Source organism: Myotis brandtii, unplaced genomic scaffold (assembly GCF_000412655.1).
Source record: "Myotis brandtii unplaced genomic scaffold, ASM41265v1 scaffold292, whole genome shotgun sequence".
NCBI classification, from domain to species: Eukaryota; Metazoa; Chordata; class Mammalia; order Chiroptera; family Vespertilionidae; genus Myotis; species Myotis brandtii.
This window is the reverse complement of record NW_005361156.1, coordinates 569,811-586,319: the sequence shown is the minus strand read 5'-3', so window position 1 is coordinate 586,319 and position 16,509 is coordinate 569,811. Positions and strand designations below refer to the sequence as shown.

Below are 16,509 nucleotides of genomic sequence, written 5' to 3'. Positions count from 1 at the left end.
CCTGCTCGCCCCCAGCTCCCCCCACTGCTGGCCTGATCATCCCCAATTGCCCTCCCGTCCTGGCCTGATTGCCCCTAACCACCTCTGCCTCGGCCCCGCCACCATGGCTTTATCCAGAAGGTCTTCCAGAAGGTCTAATTAGCATATTACCTTTTTATTAGTATAGATGTTATCATGGCACTGTCAAGTCACACTCAAGGTAACTCTTTTTTGCTACTTGAGTGAGTACCTGTTCCTCCAGCTGGGGTGCACAGTCTAAATCTGTGCATTCATAAAAAGGTAGCTCCCATGTGACCATGGTCTCCAAGCTGGGCTCAGCATGCATTGTGCTCACAGCAGGGTGGTGCTTGAGGCCCCTAATGCAGCAGGATTTCTGAACAGTGAGTCTTCCTTGCCTGGCTTTTGTGAAGAAGCCTTATGTGAAATTTGTTTTCCTTTTCTCTTTTTACATTTATGAAATATTTCAAAATGCAAAGAACATGAAATATTTTAGCTCACTTATGCTTTCAGTGTTGTTTTAATTAATGTTAATTTTTGCTGTCCTTACACTTTTTGTTTTAATCCTCACCTGAGGCTATTTTTTCCCATTCATTTCTAGATAGTGGAAAAAGAAAGAGAGAGCCCTGACTGTTTTGGCTCAGTGGATAGAGCGTTGGCCCGAAAACTGAAGGGTCCTGGATTCAATTCCGCTCAAGGGCATGTACCTTGGTTGTGGGCTCGATCCCCAGTAGGGGGAGTGCAGGAGGCAGCTGATGTTTCTCATCATTAATGTTTCTAACTCTCTATTTCTTCCCCTTTCTCTCTGTAAAATCAAAAAATATATATTTAAGAGAGAGAGAGAGAGAAACATCAGTGTTAGATACACACATCAATTGGTTGCCCCTACTGGGGCTGGGGTACCTGCAAACCGAGGTATATGTCCTTGATGGAGACTTGAACCTTTGGTCTGGGGGCCGACACTCTAACCATTGAGCAAAACCGGCCAAGACTCTCTTTATACTTTTAATTTAGATTTTTTAAAATGAGCAGTTTTTGTTTAAATTATGAAAGAATTGTGTCCTTAGAATAAAAACCTTCAGGCCTAGCTGGTTTGGCTCAGTGGATAGAGCACTGGCCTGCAGACCAAAGGATCCCAGGTTCAATTCTGGTCAAGAGGCACGTACCTTGGTTGCAGGCTCCTCCCTGGCCTGGGCCCTGGTCAAGGCTCATGGCAGGAGGCAACCAATCGATGTGTTTCTCTCATTGATGTTTCTCTCCGTCTTTCCCTCTCTCTTCCACTCTCCCTAAAAATCAATAGAAAAATACCCTCAGGTGAGGACTAATAAAATACAAAACAAAACAAAACAAAAACACTTCAACTGTGAGGATAATCCCCAGTCCTTACGGTACTTAAAGATTCTTTTAGGAGGATGAAGCTATTTTGAAGAGAACCTTGGTATTCTGCATGGTTTCTTACAGCGGTCCAGTAAAAGAAGAGTTCTCTCCTTTCTCAACTTTTTACTTCATTGGACATTTATTTTTACTGGAAAATGAGGACTTATTTGTGAAATTCCTCCATGTGTGGCTTTCTGAGGCTGATCTTGATGTCCAGATTAGTTCTGTAATCAGCCTGAGTGGTGTGGGGGTATGTGTCAAGTCGTGTCCTGTCGAAGAGGGGCACTCTCTGCCCTGTATCCGTAAGGAAACCTGCATGTGAAATACTGAATTTACACACAACAGAAAGATGCCATAACTATCTCCTTCAGAAAGGTTTCCATTTAAATATTAGTACTCTTTAACAGTTCTTTTTACTTACATAGCTAATGCTAATCCTGTGAAGAAATTTAATATTGCATAAGTACATAACCAGCTCTCCCCCATCACTCCCCAGCGTGTGAGAACAGTACATAGGTACATTCCTCTGGAAAGATCTTTGAGATCTTTCCACTTGAGTATGTACAATCCAACCTCATCCTTAATGACTGCAGGGCATTTCACACAGCACTTTTCCAGGATTGAGTCTGGTGAAGAATTCTGTCCTGGCATATAACTCACACTCAGGGACCAGATGAACCCGGCTGTGTCCTCCTGAGGTCTTCCCAGAAGGCCCAGGGATACCCCGGGAGTTGGGCAGGTTTTCATCTATTCTCTGGTCCTTGGGCCTTCCCCCTGCAGGTATCTTTGAAGAGATGTTTATACCAGCTGGCAGTGGTGGGGGCCACCCAGCACATCGTCAGACTGGGCTAATTAGGCATTTGGAAGTTGGTGCTTAGATTGCACCTAGGGTTTTCTTGTGTAGAAAGGCCTTTTCCATGTTGTGCGATGCCCCATTGACACTCTGTCCCTCAAATAGAGTCTGAGCACCAGACTCGGGTGTACACAGAGAGGACACAGCTTGGAGTGTGACTGCACCTCTGATGAGGGTGTAGGACTCCCAGGAGGCACTGTCCGCGGGCCACTGGTGATTTCGTTTCCTGTGCCCTTGATAGCAGAGATGGTATTTATGGTGTCTGAGAGCAGCATCAAATGAGATGTATGGTAACAATTATTTGAAAAAGCCTAAATACAGTATGACTTTTTGCAATGAACATATACTGAGGACATATTCTTAAAGTTATTTTTTAAGACATTCCTAATACCCACTTGTGGAGGTATTATTTGTTGCTTCTTCCTACTTTTGGGGAGGGTGACACAGGTCTAGATGTTCCTGCGCGTGCACTTCACTGTACAATGGGGACTATTGGCAGCTGATGAAGAATCTTCTGGAAATAGTAGAGAGAGTTATGTGTTTGCTCTTAACTCTTGGAATGAGTTAACTTCTTCATTGACATTCAGCCATATTTGTTAGCACAGGACCAAAAATATTTAAATGTAATTTTACAATGGGGGTGGGGTAGCCTGTGTGATTGGTTGCAGGGTAACTTGTGAGACTCAATGCCCTGGTTACATTTGGTGTTTTTTTCTCTTTCCCCCTTTTCTTCCTAAACCAGGTTGTCCTGGCCCGAGAACTGGCAACCTCAAGGGAATATGCTAGTAAGTACTAACTCCAACAATCTTTGTCTGGGATGCAGAGACAGTACACTTCTGGGCACATGGCCACTCGGCACTGCCCAGCGCTTGGGGGTTTCTGTGCTGATTTTAGAGGAGAGGACACTGTTGGTCTGTCTTAGAGACTATGAAGCCAGTAGCCACATTATGTGAAAAATTTGAATTTATGCCAGAAATTTGAACTTTATGAGTTGTGTCTTTAGTGTTTTCTTACCGTTTCAAATCATAGTAACTTGCTTCTCTCTTACCTTAAGTTAAAATTCTAGAGAAACGTCACATTATCAAAGAGAACAAGGTCCCGTATGTAACCAGAGAGAGAGACGTGATGTCGCGCCTGGATCACCCCTTCTTTGTTAAACTTTACTTCACGTTTCAGGATGATGAAAAGCTGTGTATCCTTTGAACAGTCAAAGAGTTCTGAAATCACACAGTGACCCCTATTAGTTTGGCATCATGACAACATTGTTGTTTTTACAAGTAGTCCCTTCTCCTGGAAAGGAAAAGGGCTGTATATTCTAAATACAAAGGAATTCATAGCATGGCTGTGGCCCCCTGGGGTAACTTCATGGGAGACCATCACAAACATTTTTTAAAAGCGTAAAATCAGGTGATGGAAAAAGAAGAAAAAGAAAAAAAATTGGTTTCTTAGTTAAAAGGCGAAAAAAGAAAAAAAATTTGCAGTAGTGAAGGTCTTTCGGTTCTTCTACTCTTCAGCCTGGCTTGCCTTGGTCCTGCCAGGTATTCAGGAGAGTGTTGAATTTCCCTGCGATACACTGTTCCTCCGTGTTGTAAATCACAGTCCTGATTTTAAAGCAGGCTGTATTTGTGATCCAGACTGCCTTAATTTGTGTTCACCTAAGAGTCAGTTTGTGGCTCAGCCTCTGGGTAGCAGTGTTTTGGGGTTGGCCTCTGAGGCTATACGGCTTCTCTACTTAAAACTGGTTTGGGCACAAACATTTTTTAGATTTTTTTTTTATCGATAAGCATTGTATATAAAGGATTTTTATTATTTTAACCCTGTGGTTGCTATACATTTATTCAAAGGCTTCCCTCATTCCTCTTACCAGCATTCTTGGCGTATCTATCAGGTGTCAAGTCCTGTGCTCAAAGCAGGGAAGTGAGAGAGGAAGAATGATCTTGGGCACCTGGGGCTCCTAGAAGGTGGGCACCTATGACTTCTGGGTTTGGTTGGAAGGGACATTTTTACCAGGCTCAGCCCCCAGGTGAGAAGTTCAGGGTGTGACCCATAGGAGCCCAAACCCTTTCTCCCTATACATAGATGCTGTCCTCTCCCTGGGGTCTCCAACCTCCCTCCTCCTGCTCCCTATGGAGTCTGCTCTCATTGCCTTTTTAAAAAAAAAAATCTCTGATCACCCAGTGCTCTGGCTCTTCATGGCTTTGCAGCTGCATCTCCATCAGAGATATCATACTTGCTGATTCTTTGCTTTATTTGAGGGCATCTTATGTTCCCTGACTTCTCTAACTCTTTTACCTTTGCTTAGGGATAAGGGAGGCAGGGTACCATGGCAGTCAGGGTGGACCACACATCTATGTCATACGTGGGCCTGCCCATCATGTAGCCAGACTGGCCAGTTTTTCCTCACTTCTCGGTCCCTTTACTGTAGTTCTTCCAAACCAAGACTTCCCTCAGCCCCTGTTTGCCTGGTGACTGTTCTCAATCTCAGCAGATGCTCTTGGTTTCTCCTCAGCCAAGAGAGGTTAGACTGTCAAATGGAGTTTGTTCAGGTTTAAACCTCAGTCTTTGTATTTTTTCTTGTCTTCAAGGTCTCCAGAGCCCCTTCCCCTCACCACACCACTTCCAAAGTTGGTCCAGTGCCTTCCCCATCTTCCATTCTCCCCGGTCAGGCTCCCTTTCCCCTCCCTCTCTATACATAGATTCTTCTGGGTTAAAATTTTGCTCAGTCCTGTTCCCCTTTTAACACCATTTTCTGTCTTCATCAGCTGTCAGCTGAATTTCTTCTTTTGTTTATTGAGAAGTCTTTGGTGAATGTTGGGTGATGGCAATGTGCTGGTAAATGAGATGAGGGCTTTGTCTTCAGGGACCTTAAATTTCCATGCAGGAGTTAGGTCTAAAACAGATGATCAACACCTAAGGGACCAAGAGTAGTAAAGCCAGGTAAGGGAGTGTTGGAGCATGCTACTCTTTAGCTTGGTGGTCCAACTTGACAATGTCAGGCAGAGACCTGCACAGGGTTAGGACAGGAGCATGTATGTGTGGGTGGAGTGAAAAGGCTGGGCAGGGGTCAGCTCTTTGAGCTTCAGAGGCCTGATGAGAATTTTGAATTTTCTTCTAAGTGTGGCAGGGAGCCCAGGAAGGTCTCCAGCAAGGCAGCTGTTCACTCTGGCTGCTGGTTCAGTGAAGGTTCTTCTAAGTAAACGGGCGAAGGAGAATGGAGTCAAGGTGGCTCTCAGCTGTGGACCTCAGAACCTGGATGCGCAATGGTGCTGTAACTGAGCCGGAAGAGACTGGAGAGAGGCCAGGCCAGGAGTGGATGTCGCATTGGCATTTGACATATATGTAGTTGCTAGCTGCTAGAGGGCCAAGTGGGCTGCTGGGTGACTGCCAGCAGAGCTCAGGGAGGAGTCAGGACTGGCTTAGCAGGCTGGCCAGCCACTGAAGGGCACTCAACAAGGGGAAAAGGTCTGAGGCTTGAGCTTGGGCCACTCACATTCACAGAGATTGGCACTTGGAAGGGACTCTTTGAGAAGGCAGGGGGGAGTGGGTGTTGCTAGTGAGTTGAGAGGACAGAGACCCAGGGGCCACAGGACCAAATGGTTTCTGAAGAAGGGTGCTGCAGCCGGGCCAGATGCTGCCAAGTGGTCAAGTGCATGGGGCATGGGCCTGACCTATGCATTGGCCCCAGTGCAAGTTGTCATTGTTAGTGGCAGTTTGGAAGTAGGAGGAGGGTTTGGGAGAAGTGAGGAAGTCAGCGCACAGGGCAGGTTCTTCCTAGAGGATTCTCTGTAAAGGGGGGAAACAAAGTGGTCTAGTAGCCAAAGGTATGGGAGGTGGGGAGGGGGTTCCTCATTGGTGTTTTATCTCTCCACCTGGTTCCATCTATTCTTGTCCCTATCTCTTTGTTGTCATGCCATGCAGCAGCCATTAATGGCTTCCTGAGGACATTGAAGGGTCCTCTTCATGTCTGTTCTGTGTCTCTCTTACTTCTGAGGCCACCTTGACCCTTTGCTCCTTGTACTCCCTGGGACCCATGTGACTATGCTCCTGGAGCCTGTGGGGATCTCTGGCTGCCAGATTTTCTGGAGGCCCGGGCCTGGGCTTTCTGTAGGCCCATTGGACAATGTGTCTTATTGGTTGGGGGCTCCAACAGATTGCACACACTTGGCTTTTTATTCTCCAAAGGCCATGTGAGGTGGGATTAGGTGGTTCAGAGTCTAGATGAGTGAGTTTGCTGTCTAATTTTAGATGGGATTGGCCAGAACAATGCAGGTGGAGAGGACTCTAGGGAACTTTGTTCAGTGGTAATTGTTGCTCTTAAATTTTAAGGCAAATTCCAATGCCTGTGAAGGCTGTGAGGGCATGCTTTACCTCTGACAGGAGTGAAAAGAGGGACTTCTGCCTCAAGTTGAAATCCTTAGTGGCATACTTGTATTAAGAGAGAAAGAAAAGGAAACTGCCAGAAGAAAGCCCCAATATGCACACCACATCCCCTTTAGCCATAATTTACACATTGAGGAGACACTGGAGCGACTACAGGGGCAAACTCCCCTCAGGACAGGTAAGGCAGAGCCTGGGGACACCCCTGTGGCAGCCTGGAAACCAGGGCTCTGGACAGGGAGCCAAGCTCCAAGACACTGCTGAGCTCAAGCCCACCCTTCCTCCCAGGCTGCAGTGATGCATTTCCCTCCTGCAGGGATGGAGGTTGAGGGGTTTCAAAGGCTGTAACTTGGCTAGCCTGCATTCTTCCTCCATCCCCCACCTGCTCATCTTTGTGTGTCCTCTCTTGCAGCTTGGGATCAGGAGCAGTGCACCTAGGCCTCAGGAGGCTGGGCTTCAGTCCTGTCCCTCCTTGGCTTTGTGACCTTGATCAGTTGGGTTGCTTAACCTCTCTGAGCCAGGTTCCTCTGCAAAGTGCAAGCTTTGGGCTCACCAGGCTCTGCAAAAGGCCTGATCTGTGCTCATCCTTCTGGGAATGTACCCACTCCATGCACTAGAACAGATTTCCTCAGTGCCCTATGGCATTGGCTTTGCTAAAGGAGGTAGGATGGGAATGGACCAATGAGATCTGAAAAAGTATTTTTGGAGATGAGAAATGTGTGTGGTTGGAGGGAGTATGGGCTTGGAGCTTTGATCTTCAACATCTGTCATATTCAAAACCTGTCAATCACCTTAGCTTCACAGCTGAGCACAGAACTAGAAGTATATCTTACATAGGAAATAGGAACAGTCAGGCAAGGAGCAGAACCTGTGAAGCAGGAAAAGGTGCTATTACTGTGCTTGGCTGAGCCCCTGTGGGATGTAGGCTCCTGGGATACCGCATTCCTAACTGGTGAAGCTCCTTGGCTAGTCCAGGTGAGGCCACCTACCCAGGCAGCGCTGAGCTCCTGCTTGGGTTTGGGCAAGCCAGAGTCTGTAGCCTTCCCTGTGGAGGGGGCAGAGCAGGACAAGGAGGGAAGGAGGCCTGGTTGAGACCCTTTGAATTCTCAGAAGTAAGGTTTGTTTTTTGCCTCAGGTTCCTGTTAGATGTCCTAGTTAGAAGGGTTTGGGTGGTCACAGGTGGGGCTGGATTCAGGGCAGGTTTGGGCAGGTTTGGGCAGCCTTGGTGGTTGGTCCCTTCCTCCTGGGATTGCCCTCACTGTACTGCAGCTTTAGGCTCCTTGGTGGGAATGGCAGTCCCGTGGCAAACAGAAACGAGATGGAATACCCTGAGAACAGGCCAACCCTTTCCTGTCCCTAGCTGCCAGTGGTGAAGTACCTGTAGATTTCCATTAATAGGACATATGTTTGGTGCTTCTAGGAGGAAGAAGTTATATGGGATTCATTTATTTTTGCAACCATTAGTCCTCTTTGGAAAATGGAAAATAGATATATAAACTTATCACACTGTAGTGGTGTCCAGAGGAAAGATGACAGTGTTCCTCCAGTCTCTCCCCAGTGGGTGCCTAATAAATAAATTGAAGCAAGAAGTTAATAAAACGGCATTTCTCTTACAAAACTTGTCACTTTATACTTGGAAACAGAGCGTTCATTTGAGAAACCTTTACATGAATTGGCTCTTAGCACAGCATGTGGAATGCAGCTGGTGCTCAGTAAATGTATACACATTGTGCAAGTGTGAAGACTGGATTATGATGGAAACATGCCCCCTCCCCACTCCCATACACACACCTTGGCTGAAGCCTGCAAAGAGGCATTTGACTGCAATCTCTAGCAGCTTCCCTTCACTGGGGCCACATGCGCCATCTGGGCCTGTGGGATCCAGAAGGATCATTTGGGCTGAAAGGCTCATGTCATTGTGTTCTTGGTGAGAAACTTATCCTCGGGCCTGGAGCTGGGGTGTGGGATTTCCATTGGCCATGAGTCTGAACATGACTGAATCTGACTCGAAGAGGGGCAGCAATCTTGTGCCACAGGTACTTTCAGTTTTCATTAATTTAAAAAATTTCTATTGGGTTAAGGTTAGTTTTTTAAAAATGATTTTTTCATTCTTCCTTAACTATGCAATATTTAGATTTTGGCCTTAGTTATGCCAAAAACGGAGAACTACTTAAATACATTCGCAAAATTGGTTCATTCGATGAGACGTGCACCCGATTTTACACAGCTGAGATGGTGTCTGCTCTAGAGTACTTGCATGGCAGGGGCATCATTCACAGGTACCACGCTGAGGACTGGGGCTCTGCTCTCAAGGTCGGGGGCAGCTGTGGTTTATTTAATGGAGGGTGGGATGCCTCGTGAAAACTAAGAAGAGTTCACATCACCCTGACTTTGAGAGCCTCACAGACCTTCAACTATTAGATGAAATTATGTCTTTTTTTGCCAGGCTAACATTTTTCTTACCCATCTTGACTGCTGCTTTTATTTTGTCCCTTACGGCTTTTGTGTGTACTTTCTTCTGGTTTTGTTTTCCATGACTTTCTGATAAAGTCAAATTGAAAGTATTCAAATAAGCTCTTTTTTAAAAATTTATTTGAGAGAGAGAGAGGGAGGGAGGGGAAGGGAGAAAGACATCGATTTGTTGTTCCACTTATTTATGCATTCATTGGTTGCTTCTTGTATGTGCTCTGACTGGAGATTGCACCCACAACCTTGGCATATCAGGACAATGCTCTAACCAACTGAGCTACATGGCCAGGGCTTTTTTTTTACTGACTTTTAAATTAAGTTGTACAGCATGATAGTTTGATTTCCATATTTTGTGAAATGATTACAATAAAAGGTATAAAAGCTATTTTATGGGTTAAAATGATAAATTATACTTCAAAAAAGTTTATTAAAAATAATAGATGGAGTTTTGAAGTGATGTAATTTGAATGTCTTCATTATATGCAGTTGCTATTTGTTCATTGTGAACTTTAGACTTATATTCTTGGTTGTTAGTCTATAAAGATTAGCATTAACCAGTTTATTTTCTTTTTGGCAAAATTTAGAGTATGTAATAACATTGCTGTTTTAAATACTTATGTCAAATATAAAAAATCTGCTTTCACAGGGACCTGAAACCAGAAAACATTTTGTTAAATGAAGATATGCACATCCAGATCACAGATTTTGGAACAGCAAAAGTATTATCCCCAGAGACTAAACAAGGTGTGTGAGTGCTTTATTTCCAGCCGATCCTGCTTAGTGTTTAGATCAAAAACAACCTTTTCGAAATTCAGTGAATTGCACTGTGTTCGTGTGGTGACAGATGTTTGTAATATCTTTGTTACTGTAAAATAGATGCTTGAGTTTTCACAGGGAAAGCTGTATGCCTGGTCTAGTGGGTGGGGAGGGAGGGGCTTCCTAGGCTGCCTGTGGTTGGTCTGCCCAGTCTTGAGTGGGGGTGCTGGGTCACCAGGTGCTTTCTGCATGTTGTTGTCATAGGTCCCTTTGAGCACTTTTGAGTGCCCTGTGGCTCACCCTCCGTAGTTTTAGAAGGTGCTGGGGTGCCATATGTGTTTCTGGTCTCCCATGCAAGTACATGGGGTCAATATGGTCAGCTTGCAGCTCTTCCTGTTGGCACTGCAGTTTGTAACTGGGGGTTAGGGGGAGACTATTCCTCTATCCCAGTGCCTGCCAGCTTTCTTTCTCCTCACTTCCTGTGTGCAGCTGAAGTGGTGGCCCAGGCACACCCATTATAGTGAGGTTCTACAGAATCACAGAACAGGGATTGATTTTTACTTGGTCAAATGCATATTTCTGATTGCAAACGGTCCTAATCATTGTTCCTCTAGGGCAGTGGTCGGCAAACTCATTAATCAACAGAGCCAAATATCAACAGTACAATGATTGAAATTTCTTTTGAGAGCCAAATTTTTTAAACTTAAACTATATAGGTAGGTACATTGTTATTAACTTAATTAGGGTACTCCTAAGGCTTAGGAAGAGCCACACTCAAGGGGCCAAAGAGCCGCATGTGGCCCGCGAGCCGTGGTTTACAGACCACTGCCCTAGGGTGATTCTTAGCATTGGATTATGTATTGTGACAGCTCTATCATCTAGGAGGAGTTGCTAACTTGGGCCAGAAGAGTGTCCTGGATGTCCTAGCTAGCCAGGGGACATCTTGGCAGGGGCTCTCACTGTCCTTAAGGTGTTTGTTGAATGGAAATTGAACTGGAAGCATAAAGAATGGCTATTTTACTTCTGAAAATTATTGTCAAGTGTTAGCGTGGAGAGAAGATAAAGCCCTTTATGGTGAGGTTTGGGAGAAGCTAAGGGCCACTGTGCAAGTTAATAAGTGACCTTGAAAATGAACTTTGGGTCTTAGGGCAGTTGTGACTGTCAGAGCCACCCTGACCCAAGAGGCTGTTGCGGAGACCTCCATATAATGCGCACATCTCTCTGCCATGAGAGGAAGACCTTGATAAAAAGCATAAAAAGTGCTTGGGCTAACGGATATGCTGGGTATAAATACAGGGTTTTTTGGCAGAAAGATTCAGACTAAAGCATCCACTCTGCTACAGCTACTCTCTTGTAGAAACGGAAAACTATGAGTATTACATAGCAGTGGGGAGGAACTAGGCTTTTTAGAAAGCCCTCTAGCTCAGCTGGGCTGGTCCCCTCTATCTTGGGCTTGAATTGCGGCTGGATTAAACACTGTGTTGGACATCCACTGGGCTGATGCCTGGGGTCCACTCATCCCAGCCAAGTGTGGGTAGAGACACAAACCTGTGCTGCTGGGAGGCACCTGTGTGCCTGGCTGGGCCTCCATGGGTTTCCTTCTGCAAGGTGCCTTATCTTTCCTTTCTGGGTGTTTTTCCAGAACAGTGTCCTCAAACAGAGGGTTCTTGTGAACTTTCTAGTTAGGATTCAGTTAGTGCTTTGATCTCTGCGCAAACACTCATTGAGTCACCAGCGTCTTCGATTTGGGAACCTCTCTGAGAATCCTAAAGCACCACCCTTTCAGGACTGAAACAAAACTTGGAATCATGGGATATGCTGTTATTTCTCAGCAAGTCTTAGTCCTGGCCTCACTTGCCTGCCTTTTGTAGCTGCCTTTCCCTCCTTCCCATAGAGGGCATCAGAGGATGGGTGATCTCCCACCTGGAGATGCACAAAGCCAGGGAAGTCCTACTGGCACCTGTGAGATGCCCCAAAACCTTTATCTGTTCGACCTATGCATATTGCATAGTAATATTTTATTGGCCAGTAATCATGTTTTTATGGACATGGTATAACCCATACCCATAGCATTGTTCATGACAGAGGTGAACCCAACATGAATTGCTGTGTCCCCAAATGTTCTTGTTAGGCTGCTTATCACAGTCTGTGTTACTTCTGCCATGGGACCTCCCAGTCATTCTTGAGAGCTGCCCACCTTGGGGTCTGCTTTGTCCTTCCTTCATGTATATTTCCTTCAGAATCTGATATTTGATACAGGCTAGTCCTGTTGCCCTATAGTCATTGAAAAAATACAAGAATTTAAATGCATTGATGAAATAGTGAAATAAGCATGCTTTTCTTTCTTTCTGGAAGCAGGAGGCTCAAAGTCCTTATGTTACAAACCAGGGAGAATTGCTTGTATATATAGATGAGTTGGCTTTTTTTCTTCCTAAAGAAAAGGGAAAAGCATATATAATTATGTGAATGTTTCATTTTAGTGAATTACTCTCATTTTCTGTTTGAAGTACTTTAGAATATATTTCTGTATTAGCTTTTTAAAAAAACCAAAAACTTTTGTGCAGAGATGATTTCCCAAAAACATCTTAAAACTTCCATAAGGAAAGTGTTGGTGGGAGCTCAGATTCTTTAATTGTGCACTAAGCATGTTCCCCTTCCTCCTGGCAGGAGGCAGGTTGTCTATCTTCACAGACCTTTGTCCCAGCAGGTTGCTCCTGAAAGGGGGTAAGCCCTGCATCTCTCTCTCACTGCTGCCTGTTAGGTCAGAGTCGCCTCCCTGTCTATAATGGGCAGGGGTGGGACACAGCAGGGATTGTTGAGGGCATACAGGATTGATGAACAATTTCCGGCACAGAGGACTTGTGACTTCTGACCTTGCACAAGGGTACCACAGACATATCCGGGTGAGGACAGCTTAATCATGTCCAGTAAGCCCCTTGTCTGTGGCTGTGTCTCTGGCCTTTGCCCCCTTTGCAAAAGGCTTGAGTTTCTTGGAGACCCTGGAGGTTCAGACTTGGGGTTTGTGTCTGGAAACTTGTGTCCTGAGCTATGTAGGCTTTTCTGGTATACAGCCAGATGTGGAGGCTTCACTCACCAAACAGGAGGGGTGGGTCTGCTGGTGTAGGTTGGAGGACAGCTGGAGGGGGCATCCAGGGGAAGGCTTCAGAGCCGAAATCATTCTGTGACTTGCAGTCTGTTGAAGAAACCAGGACATTTGTCTTCTAACGTTTCCTGATTACATCTCTGTGGAGTCATGTAGCATGCTCCTCTCTGTACATCCTGTAAATGAGCAGTTGGTGCTGGCCACTTTGATCACATTCAGGTTCAGTTCTCTCACACCGAAGTCTGATGGTGGTGCCTTTATTAGGAAGCATTTGATACCATTCATTTCTCTCTCTATGTTGTCAACAGCCCTTTAAAACCATAATGGCTTAGATCCATTAATTCAGTAGAGAGTAAAGAATGATTATAGTCTAATTCTTTTATTCCTGAGATGGAATTCTTCTTTAAAGAGAAATTTCCCCAAAGCAACTATTTCCTTAACTAGTAGTATTGATTGTGGAGGAAAAACAGGATAAATGCTTGCTCTTTCCCCTTTACTTGCCACTTTTGAAAATCATGAACTGGCTCACCATCATCCTCCAGTAATGACCAAATTATCAAAAACATTATTACCGCCCTAGCTGGTTTGGCTCAGTGGATGGAGCGTCGGTCTTCAGACTGAAAGGTCCCAGGTTCGATTCCAGCCAAGGGCATGTTCCTTGGTTGCGGGCACATCCCCAGTGGGGGGTGTGCAGGAGGCAGCTGATCGATGTTTTTAACTCTCTGTCCCTCTCCCTTCCTCTCTGTAAAAAAATCAATAAAATATATTTTTAAAAAAACAAAACATTATTACCCATTGCTTCACACCATACACAAAAGTAACTCAAGATGTTTACTTGGGTAGATTGGAGATCTGAATCTAGGATCTAAAACTATTAACACTTTTGGAAGAAAGCATAGGAGTAAATCTTCATGACCTTGGGTTAGGGAATGGTTTCTTAGATACAATACCAAAGGCCCAAAAAAAAAACAAAACAAAAAAAAAACAAAGGCACAGCGACAGAAGAAAAAAAAATAGATAAATCATGCCACATTAAGTTTAAAAACTTTTGTGCCATGATACCATTAAGAAAGTAAAAAAGACAACTCACTGAATAGGAAATAAAAATATTTTCAAATCATATATCTGATAAGGGACTTGTATCCAGAAGATATTAAGAACTCATCATTGGAAAAATAAAAAAAATTGAACCCAGCGGGCATGGCTGAGTGGTTAAAATGTCAGCTTATGAACCAGCAGGTCACAGTTCGATTCCCGGTCAGGGCGCATGCCCGGGTTGTGGGCTTGATCTCCACTAAAAGGCAGCCAGTCAGTGTTCTCTCTTTCTCTCTCTCTCTTTTTTTTTAATATATTTTATTGATTTTTTACAGAGAGGAAGGGAGAGGGATAGAGAGTTAGAAACATCAATGAGAGAGAAACATCGATCAGCTGCCTCCTGCACACCCCCTACTGGGGATGTGCCCGCAACCAAGGTACATGCCCTTGACCAGAATCGAACCTGGGACCCTTCAGTCCGCAGGGTGATGCTCTATCCACTGAGCCAAACCAGTTAGGGCCAGTGTTCTCTTTTATTGTTGATGTTTCTATCTCTCCCCTTCTCTTCCTCTCTGAAATCAATAAAAATATATTTTAAAAAATTTTGAGGGGGTGGCAATGGGGGAATAACCACACATTTATAATACCTTAATAAAAAATAAAAAAAGCACAATAAGATACTACTAACCACACATTAAATGACTAAAGTTTTAGAAGAGTAAAAAAAAAAAAAAAAATCCAGGCATTGGGGAGGATATAGAATTGGATATAGAACTCTCACATTGCTTGTGAGAATGTAAAGCTACAGTCACTTTGGAAAATACTCCAGTAACTTATTGTAAAGTTAAATAGATACTTTATAACCCAACAATTCCATTTCTAAGTATTGACCCAAGGAAAAAATTAGTGACATACACAACATGGACACATCTCTATAATATGCTGAGCCAGAGAAGCTAGATACATATGTCCATACTAATCATTCCACTTATATGACATTCTAGATTCCCAATTTACAGTGATGGAAATCAAATTAGTGGGGAATGCAAAGGGTAGGAGGACTGACTGAAAAAGGGAAAGAGGAAACTTGGGGACAACAAGAGTGTTCTATATATTGATTGGAATGGTGGTTACATGGTGTATACATTTGTCAAAATCCATCAAACTGACTACTTGAAATATTTCCATTGTTTTATGCAAACTGCACCTTAATAAAGTTGATTTAAAACCATAAAAAGTATTGAAAATGGACAGAAGGTCTAATTAGACATTTCTCCAAAGAAGATAAACAAATGCCCAGTAAACACATGGAAGGGTACTCAGTGTCATTAGGAAAATGCAAATCAAAACCACTATGAGGTACCACTTCATTACCCACTAGGATGGCTTTGATAAAAAAGATAAATATTAGCAAGGATGTGGAGAATTGAAACCCTCAGACTCTGCAGGTGGGAATGTTAAATAGTGCAATCACTTTGGAAAACTGTGGCAGTTCCTCAAAGGTTTAACATAGTTACCTTATAACTCAGCAGTTTTACATATAGGTATATATCCAGGAGAACTGAAAACATGTTCACATAAAAAGTTGTGCAGGAATATTCTTAGCAGCTTTATTCAAAAAGTGGAAACAACTCGAGTATCCATCAACTGATGAGTGGATAAAGTGTGGTCTATCCATACAATTGAATATTATTCAGCCATGAAAAGGAATGAAGTTCTGATACATGCTACGATCTGGATGAACCTTGAAAACATTGTGCTCAGTGAAAGCTAGCTGGGATTTGGGTTATTACTGTGTTGAATGTGTAGATCAGTTTGGGGAGTGCAGGTGCCCCTCAAGTTATGATGGGGTTATGTCCCGATAAACCCATCATAAGTTGAAAATACTGGAAGTCAAAAACACATTTAATACATCTAACTTACCAAACATCATAGCTTAGCCTAGCCTACCTTAAATGCTGGCAACACAGTACACTGTAGAGTATCAGTTGTTTACCTTTGTGATTGCATGCCCGACAGAACTATTGCTCACTGTCTGATGTCCCACATATTGCTTGCCTGGAAAACGATGGAAATTCAAAGTACGGTTTTGTACCATTGTAAAGTTAAAATATTGTAAGTCAAACCATCGTAAGTAGGGACTGTATTGCCATCTTAATAATATTAAGCCTTCTGATCCTTCAACATGGGAAATCTTTAGATTTTTAAATTTTTTAATTTAGATTTTTTGTAATTTCAAAAATCTTGTGTAGTTTTCGCTGTATAAGCTTGGCACTTTTGTTAAATTTATTCCTAAGTATTTTATTTTTGAAGTTATTATAAATGGAATTGTTTTCTTACTTTAATTTTCAGATTGTTCATTGCAAGTGTATAGAAATACAGTTGAGCCTGGCCGGACTGGCTCAGTTGGTTGAGCGTCATCCTGTGCACCAAAAGGTTGCCGGTTCAATTTCAAGTCCAGGCACATGCCTGGGTTGTGGCACATATGGAAGGCAGCCAATTGATGTTTCTCTCTCTCTCTCTCTCTCTCTCTCTCTCTCTC

At 43.8% G+C, this 16,509-nt stretch overlaps 1 protein-coding gene across 2 annotated transcripts in view; it reads left to right on the top strand.

Annotated features, from left to right (window-relative positions):
- Positions 1-16,509, top strand: part of PDPK1 (3-phosphoinositide dependent protein kinase 1) — a 60,237-nt gene that overhangs the window by 1,708 nt on the left and 42,020 nt on the right. For both annotated transcript variants that reach the window (XM_014542209.1, XM_005869361.2), the window contains exons 2-5: positions 2,970-3,012; positions 3,282-3,419; positions 8,739-8,883; positions 9,720-9,817. In XM_014542209.1, coding sequence (XP_014397695.1) covers positions 2,970-3,012; positions 3,282-3,419; positions 8,739-8,883; positions 9,720-9,817 — 424 coding nt within the window. The remainder of the gene's footprint in view (positions 1-2,969; positions 3,013-3,281; positions 3,420-8,738; positions 8,884-9,719; positions 9,818-16,509) is intronic.